This window comes from Erinaceus europaeus, chromosome 3, assembly GCF_950295315.1.
Source record: "Erinaceus europaeus chromosome 3, mEriEur2.1, whole genome shotgun sequence".
Lineage (NCBI taxonomy): Eukaryota > Metazoa > Chordata > Mammalia > Eulipotyphla > Erinaceidae > Erinaceus > Erinaceus europaeus.
In genome coordinates, this window is record NC_080164.1 from 63,923,141 (window position 1) to 63,934,452 (window position 11,312).

At 45.7% G+C, this 11,312-nt stretch overlaps 1 protein-coding gene across 1 annotated transcript; it reads right to left on the bottom strand.

Moving 5' to 3' along the window:
* Positions 1 to 2,326: 2,326 nt before the first annotated feature.
* On the bottom strand, positions 2,327 to 9,056 carry VAMP8 (vesicle associated membrane protein 8). Its single transcript, XM_016191205.2, has 3 exons — positions 8,901 to 9,056; positions 6,344 to 6,502; positions 2,327 to 2,752 (listed from the first exon to the last, which is right to left on the bottom strand). Exons 1-3 carry the CDS (start codon positions 8,901 to 8,903, stop codon positions 2,609 to 2,611), a joined length of 306 nt encoding a protein of 101 aa, XP_016046691.1. The 5' UTR covers positions 8,904 to 9,056; the 3' UTR covers positions 2,327 to 2,608.
* Between the last annotated feature and the right edge of the window lie 2,256 nt (positions 9,057 to 11,312).

Genomic DNA, 11,312 nt, shown 5'->3' on the forward strand with positions numbered 1-11,312 from the left:
GAGGATTGAGACCCAGAGGCTCTGGTAAGTCCCCAAAGACCTGCAACAAACAAAGACCAATAGAGTATGTCGAACCACAAGAGAAGGAAAAGTTTCTAGTTCCTCCACCCCCCTACACCAGACTACAATGAGGCCACTGAAGAGAGAGAAGTGATGGGAGAGGCAGGAGGCCCTTAACCAGACCCTTAAAACATTCTACCCAGGTAGGCCCCACCCCTCAGCTGACACTCCAGCAGAATAATAGAGCTGTGGCAAGACAGAAGAGACACTGAAGAATGTTGCACACTATCTTAAAATGGTAAGTAAAGGTTTTGCATTTTCCACAAAATCCTGAGAAAGTTACTGCTTCATGAGACCTGTGACAATAAATAGAATAAGGAAGAATAAAGGACAGGTAGGGGAGCTCACCTGGTAGGACTCATCATTTTACCTACCATGCATGTGGACATGGGTTCAAGCCCCTGGCCACCATAGGAGAGCACCTGCACAAGATAAGCTCCACAAGTAGTGGAATAGTGTTGAAATTACTCCTTCTTTTTTTGATTCTCTTTCTCACCTACTCTCTATATAAAAAAGAAAGAGAAAATCTGCCAGGATGGAATTGTACAGGCATGCAGCATCAGAAAAAAAAACCCTAGCCAAAAAATAGTTTGATCATGCTTGTGTACCTGAGATTCCTGGTTCAATCCCTGGCACCACATGAACTGGAGTGGTGATCTAGTATGTGTGATATGTAATAAAAGAAATAAATCTTTTTTTCCCCCAAGAAATAAATCTTTAAAAATACAAAGGCAGAACTTCCCATCCATCATTCTATTCCATCACTCTTCCCTCCCTAACAACTTGAGCCTCAAATGGAAGAGCCTTACCAAGGTGTTTTCTGGAAGAAATAAATAAACCATAGTGGGGGAGGAGCACTGGGAGATTGTTCACATAGTAGGGTTAGTGTCTTCATGAAGGCCTGGGTTCAAGCTCTGGTACTTACTATATGGGAGTACCATGGACAGAACCAGGGGAGCTTTATGAATGGTAGAGCTGTGCTATGATGTTTCTCCCTCTCAAATAAAAAATGAGGGCTGGGGGACCAGGTAGAGGTGCACCTAGTTGAGTGCACATTACAACATGCAAGGACCTGGGTTCAAGCCCTCGATTGGGAAGCAAGGGGAAAGCTTCATGAGTGGTAAAGCACGTCTGCAGGTGTCTCTCTCCTTCTCTCCCTCTCTATCCCCCCCTCCCTCTCAATTTCTGGCTGTCTCTATGCAATACATAAATAAAGTGGTCCTGGAAGTGGAGTAAGGAAAAAGCATTATACTCTCAAGCATGAGGTCCTGAGTTCAATCCTCAGCAGCACATGTACCAGATGCCTGATTCTTTCCCTCTCCTCATATCTTATTAGTAAATACATAAATCTTTAATGAATAAATATAATAAAGAGTAAGAATTAAAAAAAAAAAAAAGGGCTAAAGAGATAGCTCCTTGGATCAGGTGTTCAAGCCTATATCTCCTAACAAACTGAAAGAGCAGTTCAGAGTGGTGGAATTGCACATGTGTGAGGTCTCAGCAACGTGCACACACACACACACACACACACACACACACACACACACACACACACACACGCGCACACACGCACACACCCCATCCCAGGGAGGTTGCTCAGTGGTAGTTGATAGTATCTTGTATAAGACCCTGGGTTATTCTCAAGTAAGACACACACACACACACACACACACACACACACACACACACACACACACGAATAAATAAAATTCTTAAAAAAAAAAAAAAAGACGTAGGGCCAAGTGGTGGCACATCTGGTTGAGCGCACATGTTACAGTACACAAGGACTCGGGTACACCATCTGGCCCCTTTCTTACTCTTTATATGTGAAAAAGTTGGCCTAGAGTGGCAAAGCTCTGGGGACAAAAACCAACCAACCACAGTAGAGGCAAGGACTTCACTCTACATACACCAGAACTGAGAAATGCTCTGGCCTCTCTCTCTCTCTCTCTGCATCTCTTTTTCACTTAGGAAATTACAAATAAGTCTTAAAGTAGAAGAGAAAAAAAACTTTACTGAAAAGAAGACCAAGAACAAAATTTGAAAGGAGAAAGGAACTTTGCACTTGGGCAGGGGTAGGTAGCATAACATTATGCGAAGAGACTCTCATGCCTGAGGCTCCAGAGTCCCAAGTTAAATCCTCCACACCACCATAAGCCAGAGCTGAGCTGTGCTCTAATAAAAAGAAAGAAAGGAAGAAAGAAAGAAAGAAAGAAAGAAAGAAAGAAAGAAAGAAAGAAAGAAAGGAATGTTGCACACATAAGGGTACTACTAGAAGGTCTTTATTGCCCACCGGCCACCAACAGTTTCCCAGAAACATGCTGGGCCCCCTGGGTCTCTCCAATCCTGAGGACCCATGAGGTGCAGCCACCATCCAGCTCTCTCCTTCTGGGGGACCAAAGTGCTCTCTGGGGCAGACAATGTGGCAGAGGGGCCTCAGAGTGAGGGGTAGGAGAACTGAGCAGCATTCCCTGTGGGGGACGGGAGCAAGGGCCCCTCGAGGCACCCTATATAGGGAGTGAAGAAGGGGCAGGGTGAGAGGGATGCCCTAAGTTGGGATGGCACCAGTGGCAAAGAGCACGATGAAGAGGATGATGATGAACACAATGACACAGATGAGGACGATCATTTTCACATTCTTCCACCAGAACTTCCGAGCCACCTTCTGCGATGTAGTCTTGAAGTGTTCAGACTGTTGGGAATAAAGCAGAGTGACCCAGTGTCTCCTCTCACTACAGCAGGAGGACAGATACCTACATAGTGTATATCTAAAGTGACATGTAGAGGTAGCAGACTGTCAAATAAAAAAAAGTCTTGGTGGCCTGGGAGGTGGCACAGTGGATAAAGCTCTGGACTCTGAAGCATGAGGTCCTAAGTTCAATCCCTGGCATCATATATTTCACAGTGATGCTCTGATTCTCTCTCTTTCCTCTTAATCTCTCTCTCATGAATAATCAGTTTTTTTAATTAAATTTTTGTTTAGGCCTCTTTTTTATTTCTTTTCTTTTTAAAATGTTTTTTTCTTTTATTTTTTCTTTTTAAAGATTTTAAATATTTATTCCCTTTTTTGTTGCCCTTGTTGTTTTTTATTGTTGTTATTGATGTCATCATTGTTGGATAGGACAGAGAGAAATGGAGAGAGGAGGGGAAGACAGAGAGGGGGAGAGAAAGACAGACACCTGCAGACCTGCTTCACCGCCTGTGAAGCGACTCCCCTGCAGGTGGGGAGACGGGCTCGAACCGGGATCCTTACTCAGGCCCTTGAGCTTTGCGCCACCTGCACTTAACCCGCTGTGCTACTGCCCGACTCCCTCTTTTTTTAAAAATTATTATTATCTTTATTTATTGGATAGAGACAGCCAGAAATGGAGAGGGAAGAGGATGGTAGTGGGGGAGAGAAACAGAAAGACACCTGCAGCCCTGTTTCACCACTCTCAAAGCTTCCCCCTGCAGGTGGGGACCGAGGGCTCAAACCTGGGTCTTTGTGCATTGTAATAAATGTACTCAATCAGGTGCGCCATCACCCAGCCCCTTTTTAAAATATTTATTTATATTGGATAGAGACAGAAATTTAGAGGGGAGAGGGAGATACAGAAGGAAAGAGACAGAGACACCTGCAAGGAGTCAGGTGGTAGTGCAGTGGGTTAAGCGCAGGTGGCACAACCAGCATAAGGATCCCGGTTCGAGCCCCCCGCTCCCCACCTCAGTGGAGTCGCTTCACAAGCGGTGAAACAGGTCTGCAGGTGTCTCTCTTTCTCTCCCCCTCTCTGTCTTCTCCTCCTCTCTACATTTCTCTTTGTCCTATCCAACCATGACGACATCAATAACAACAACAATAACTACAACAATAAAAAAGGCAACAGGGAGTCAGGAGATAGCTCAGTGAGTTAAGCTCACGTGGCGCGAAATGCAAGGACCAGCTTAAGGATCCTGGTTCAAGCCCCCGGCTCCCCACCTGCAGGGGAGTCGCTTCACAGGTGGTGAAGCAGGTCTGCAGGTATCTATCTTTCTCTCCCCCTCTCTGCCTTTCCCTCCTCTCTCCATTGCTCTCTGTCCTATCCAACAACAATGACATCAACAACAACAATAACTACAACAATAAAACAACAAGGGCAACAAAAAGGAATATTTTTTAAAAGGCTTATTACTATTATTGTTGTTATTATTGTTGTTGTTGTTATTATAATCTGGTTTATGGTGGTGCTGGGGGTTGAAAATAGAACCTCTGAGCTTCAGTCATAAAAGTCCTTTTGTATAACCATTATGCTAGCTCCCCTGTCCCCCTTCTCTTTTAACCCCAGTATTGTCATGCACATTGAGTGACCCTCTAAACATGTTCATACCCAAGGATGTGACATTGTCAGCACAACCAGCCTTTGGGAGGGAGATACTGGGCTCAAGAAGCACAGGCTCTAGGTGGGCACACCCTGACTTTATGTCTCTTTGCCACAGAGACACTGCTGAAGCAGCAGGAAGGATGAGGGCAGGGTACAGGCTGCAGGTGAGAGAAGCCACTATTCCTTGCACAATTTCAGTTGCAGATAGTAAACTTCCCTGAACCATACTCACCAGATTAGGCTACAGAAAAAAAGCATGAAATAGGGGGCCCAGTAGTAGCATGTCGGATAAGTGCAAACAGTACAAAGCGCAAGGACCCACCGTGGTTTGAGCCTCTAGGGTCAACACCTGCAAAGGGGGGGTCACTTCACAAGTGGTGAAGCAGGTCTACAGGTGTCTATCTTTCTCTCCCTCTCCCTGCCTTCCCTTCTTTCTCAATTTATCTCTGTCTTATCCAATAAATAAATAAATAAGTGGGTGGTTGGTAGTGCAGCAGGTTAAGCGTACATGGTGCGAAGCACAAGGATCTGCTAAGGATCCGGGTTCGAGTCCACGGCTCCCCACCTACAGAGGGGTTGCTTCACAAGCACTGAAGAAGGTCTGCAGGTGTCTTTCTTTTCCCCTGTCTCCCCCTCCTCTCTTGATTTCTCTCTGTTTTATCCAACAACAATAGCAATGACAAGGGCAACAAAATGGGAAAAAATGGCCTCCAGGAGCAGTGGATTTGTAATGTAGGCACCAAGCCCCAGTGATAATCCTGGAGGCAAAAAGAAATAATAATAATAAAAAAAGGTGGCGCAGTGGATAAAGCACTGGATTCTCAACCATGAGGTACTGAGTTCAATCCCCAGCAGCACGTGGACCAGAGTGATGTCTGGTTCTTTTCCTTGCTCCTCCTATCTTTCTCATGAATAAACAAATAAATTCTTTTAAAAAAGAAGTATGGGGAGTCGGGAGTAGCACAGAGGGTTAAGCGCATATGGCACAAAGTACAAGGAACAGATTAAGGATCCCGGTTCGAGCCCCCGGCTCCCCACCTGCAGGGGAGTTGCTTCACAAGTGGTGAAGCAGGTCTGCAGGTGTCTATCTTTCTCTCCCCCTCTGTCTTCCTCTCCTCTCTCCATTCCTCTCTGTCCTATTTAACAACAATGACATCAGTAACAACAACAACTACAACAATAAAAAACAAGGGCAACAAAAGGGAAAATAAATAAATATAAAAATTTAAAAAAAAGAAGTATGAAATACCAAGTAGACAAAGGAGTTATACCCAAGATTATACTCAGGACTCACAATGCCACAGTCAGTCTCTCTCCACTGGATGTGAGACCTGAAGCTCTAGAATTTGCTGAACTCTCCATCTATTCCCTTCCTGGACATCTGGCTCTGACTCTTAACTGGAAAGAGTGGCATAGGTTTTGTGAAATCTGTGGGAGATATTATTCTTGCCTTTAGCTAGCAGAGGACTGGGATCAAAGACTTTGACTGCTCAGCAAGACTTGAGCATTTTCCACCCCCTGCCTAATAACTCCTGGAGAAAAAAAAGTCAAAAGCCCTTGGAAGACTTTTCCAGGGCCAATATTTTTGCCCTGGGGAGGTCAGGTCCAAATGATTCTTAAGCATAGCCTTCAAAGGGAAATTCAGTTTCATGGAAGAGAAGCCCAAGAATGCCTGGGCTGATTGAGTCATCTGTCTCGGAAAATGTCTCTGGAAGTCATCTCCTGCCCACAAACCTCTCACTGGACCATTCCTTTAAGCCCAGTACTAATTAGCAGAGTACAACAGGATTAAAAGTGGGAAGTCAGCTAATATTGATCCCCAAAGCAGGTAAGAGGAATGGAATTTTCAGGTTTTGTCTCCCATTCATTTTGCTCCCAACACCACAACCCCCAGCAATCCTTCCTCCCTCTATTTCTGCTTCCCCACAGTGGGCTCCCTGTCTCACTGTGGCTTCCAGATCTTCTGTTTTGTTTCGGAGATGGTCCAAGTTTTCTCCTCTGGCCAGGATGCGTTCCACATTCTGGGTCATAATATTCTTGACTCCTTCCACCTCATTCTGCAGATTTCTTACACGGTCACTTCCTCCACCTCTGCTGGTCTCCTCCTGGACAGCAACACAAGGGTTAATTAGGCCAAGCTGTGGAGGAACCCACTCAGCCTCAGAGGCTCAAGGAGGGGAAGGTCCATGATGAACTTTAGCTTTCCATAATTGAATTGTTTACAAAGAGAATGTTTCCTGTATTGCTCATGTAATAATAATAATAATAATAATAATGATGATGATGAATGGGGGCTGGGTGGTGGTACACCTGGCTAAGTATATATGTTACACTGCACAAGGACCCAGGTTTAAGCCCCCAGGTCCCCAACTGTAGGAGGAAATCTTCATGAGCTGTGCTACAGGTCTCTCCCTCATTCTTTCTGCTTCTCTAACTCCCTTCCCTCAATTTCTCTCTCCTATCAAGTAAAATTAATTAAAGACAAAAAAAGGAGCTACAACAAATGATACACAATGCTTTTACAGCTGAGAGAAAAATCCAACCTCATCAGATAAAGAAGGGACTACAGAAGCTGGAAAAGGGCCAGAGATTATTGGTTCACTGAATGCTGGCTTTTTGGTTACTACAGGCCCTAGGCAGGGAATTCTAGGATTGCCCCATAGATACAATGGGCCTAAACCTCTAACAGACCCATCTCTTCACCATTACTGGTCACTTCAATTAAAAAAGAAGGAGGGGGACAGGTGGTAGCGCGGTGGGTTAAGCGCACATGGCAGGTAGCTCAAGGACCAGCGTAAGGATCCCGGTTCAAGCCCGAAGTTCCCACCTACAGGGGCCACTTCACAGGTGGTGAAGCAGGCCTGCAGGTGTCTATCTTTCTCTCCTCCTTCTCTGTCTTCCCCTCCTCTCTCCATTTCTCTCTGTCCTATCCAACAACAGTGACAGCAATGACAACAACAATAATAACAATGATAAACCACAAGGGCAATAAAAGGGAAAAAAATGGCCTCCAGGAGCAGTGGATTAGTAGTGCAGGCACCCACCTCCAGCAATAACCCTGGAGGCAAAAAAAAAAAAAAGGGAGGGCACAGGGGGTTAAGTGCACGTGGCGCAAAGCACAAGGACCGGGTAAGGATCCCGGTTCAAGCCCCCGGCTCCCCACCTGCGGGGAGTCGCTTCACAGGCGGTGAAGCAGGTCTGCAGGTGTCTATCTTTCTCTCCCCCTCTCTGTCTTCCCCTCCTCTCTCCATTTCTCTCTGTCCTATCCAATAACGATGACATCAATAACAACAACAATAATAGCTACAACAATAAAAAAAAACAAGGGCAACAACAAGGGAAAATGAATAAATAAATATTAAAAAAAAAAAAAAAGAAAACCGTGGGAGGTGGGGAGTGGGGGGAGGAGAAGGAAAAGAAGGAGGAGGGGAAAATAAAGTAATAATAATAAAATGGATGTATAATTGATCCCCAGAAGAGCTGATGCTGAACAGACTTGAATAGACTCCTTTGGGGGTTCTCAGGGGTCCTAGTAAAGAAAGTCCACCCTTAACTCTCTCCTCACTGCTTCCTCTCTTCTTAGAGAGGGTCAGAGAAGACAGCTGAGCTAGCATCTCCCAACCCAGAGCTCCACCACTGTTCACCAGTTTCAAGATCCCCTTTCCCTGACACACCCCCCCCACATCCTCATCAAATATTTCTGTGCTGGTCAGCAGATCACCCTGGCCCAGGCCTCCACAGCAGTCGAAATGCTGGGACCCAACAGTCACCCAGTTCCATAGTCCTCACAAGAGGGGAGGGAGAGCCAAGTCGTTGGGCCACAAACTTCTGCTTTCCTCACCATGTGCAGGCACCAAGCCACAGCCTGCTTCTTTAGATATTAAGACAACCTCCTGAATGTGGGGGAAATGGAGGACAAGTCCTCTGGGCTGATGCCTCATCCTCAAGCCTCTTGATAAGGTTTTTGAACCAGGAGGGAAAAATACTACTAAGCTCCTCCCTCCCTCACCCACTGGGCCTCCAGAAAACAGTCAAGAATCTGATGAGTACAGAGAGCCAACTTCTGGATCTTTTATTCTCTCTCTTCCACATGTTTATGACAGTAAATGGAGAGGGGATCTTTTAGGTTTATGTAGAGATAAAAGTCCCAGCCCGTCCCCTCCCGGGAACAGAGGAGGCTGCTGCCCAGGATTCTCCCGGCTGGACACCTGGCTGGGAAGCTCAAAGCAGGGTTCCCCGAGAACTCCTGGCTGAGAACTCAGATGGGTCACCCCTCAACAAGGCCCAGCTCGGGCGGCCAGAGGTCAGGGGAGGAGGAGGAGGAGTGTAGACACAGTTATTTGCAGTCAAGTTGTCCAAAAAAAGGAGAGAAAGAGAGAGAGGCCGCAGTCAGCTGGCCCAACCCTCTGACTTAGCCACCAGCTCGCCCTTTCTGATTCCCAGCCCCAGCCCCCTCTGACTCCACTGTAAACCAGCCCCGTCTAAGGCCCCCAACTCACTCACCATGTCTCCAGCGGCCCAGGCCCGTCGGCGGCAGAACTGGCTGAGTCTGTTCCTCCCTGGGCAGCCGTCAGTTCACTTCCTGCTTGATCCAACTTGCAGCCAGCTCCCGCCCCTCTCTCACCCCGGCGGCGGGCGCGGCCACACCTCGCTCAGGTTCTCCCAGGTAGGCGGGCATTCGTCACAGCCCGCCAGTCTTCTCCCAGAGGAGTGTTGAGGCTTAAAGCAACAGGACTGCCCAAAGGTCTCTCTCTTTAAATTTGTTTGTTTGTTTAAAAATACAATAGTTTGTACATGCTTAATGTTTCCCAGTTTTCAACATAACATTACAACCCCCACTAGGTCCTCTGCCATCTTGTTCCAGGACCTGAACCCTCACCAGTTCTTGTGCATGTTAATATGTGCACTTAACCTAGTGCACCACTGCCCAGTGTTAAGTACATGTGGCGCAAAGCACAAGGACAGGCATAAGGATCCCGGTTTGAGCCCCCAGCTCCCCACCTGCAGGGGGGTCACTTCACAATCGGTGAAGCAGGTCTGCATGTGTCTTTCTCTCCCCCTCTCTGTCTTCCCCTCCTCTTTCCATTTCTCTCTGTCCTATCTAACAACAACGACAATAATAATAACTACAACAATGTTAAACAAGGACAACAAAAGGGATCCACTGCTCTGGAGGCCAGTTTTCTCCCTTTTGTTGTCCTTGTTGTTTAATGTTGAAAGATACAGAGATAAAGAGAGCACTGCTCAGCTCTGGCTTGTGGTGGTGAGGGGGATTAAACTGGTCCTTTGGAGTCTCAGGCACGAGTCTCTCTCTCTCTTTCCTGCCTTCAGGGTTATCGCTGGAGCTCCTGGAGGTAGTTTTTTTCCATTTTTTTTTTATCGGACAGGACAAAAATTGTATTATGTGTGCCTAACCCGGTGTACCACTACCTGACTCATGAGTCTCTTTACATAACCATTATGCTATCTATCCCCATCCTCTCCCTCGTTTTCTTTTTTCTTTAAAAAGTTTGAGACATACAATCAATTTTCCCTTCTCATATTAATTAAATAGTGATTTATATAACTACAAATTAATAGGAGTGTACATAAACACCATTCCCACCACCAAAAGACTGTGTCCCATCCCACCCATCCACCCACCCACACACACACGCCTCACCCCACCGCCCAGGAAGCTGAATATCCACCCTCACCACTCCAGGGTTTTTACTTTGGTGCCCTACTCCAGATTTAGTCAAATCCTGCTTTTAGTTTTCCTTTCTGTTTTTTCTCAACTTCCTTTCATAAGTGAGATCATCCCATACTCATCTTTATCTTTCTGACTTAGCTCACTTAACATAATTCCTTCTAGCTCTGTCCAAGGTGGGTCAGAGAATGTGGGTTCATTGTTCTTAATAGCTGCATAATATTTCATTGTGTATATATACCACAGCTTTCTCAGCCACTCATCTGTTGTGGGGCACCTGGGTTGCTTCCAGGTTTTAGCTATTACGAATTATGCTGCTATGAACATAGGTATACAAATTTCTTTTTGGTTGACTGTTATAGAGTCCTTGGGTTATATCCCCAAGAGAGGAGTTACTGGGTCATATGGAAGGTCCATGTCTAGCCTTGTGAGAGTTCTCCAGACTGCTCTCCACAGAGGCTGGACCAATTTACATTCCCACCAGCAATGCAGAAGGGTTCCTCTGTCCCCACAGCCTCTCCAGCATTTGTTGCTGCTGTCCTTTTTGATGTATGCCATTCTCACAGGAGTGAGGTGGTACCTCAATGTTGTCTTTATTTGCATTTCTCTGACAATTAGTGACCTGCAGCAATTTTTCATGTGTTTGTTAGCCTTTTGGATCTCTTCTGTCGTGAATGTTCTGTTCATATCCTCTGCCCATTTCTGGATGGGGTCATTTGCTTGTTTGTTGCTAAGTTTGCTGAGCTCTTTGTATATTTTGGTGATTAGTCTTTTGTCTGATGTATGGCATGTGAAGATCTTCTCCCATTCTGTGAGGGGTCTCCTTGTTTGTGTGATAGTTTCTTTGGCTGTGCAGAAGCTTTTCAATTTGATGTAGTCCCATTGGTTTGTTTCTGCTTTAGACTTCATTGCAATTGGGTTTGTATCATCAAAGATGTCCTTGAGGTTTAGGTGGGAAAGTGTTCCACCAATGTTTTCCTCTAAGTATCTGATAGTTTCTGGTCTAACATCCATGTCCTTGATCCATTCAGAATTTATTTTTGTTTCTGGTGAGATAAGGTGGTTCAGTTTCATTCTTCTGCATGTTTCAACCCAGTTTTCCCAGCACCATTTATTGAAGAGAGCCTCCTTCCTTCCCTCTTTTTCTTTAACTGTTGAATATATGATCCTCAGTTCCCAGAGATTTGAAATAAACTGTAAGCATCTTTCTAGGCCTAATTCACAAG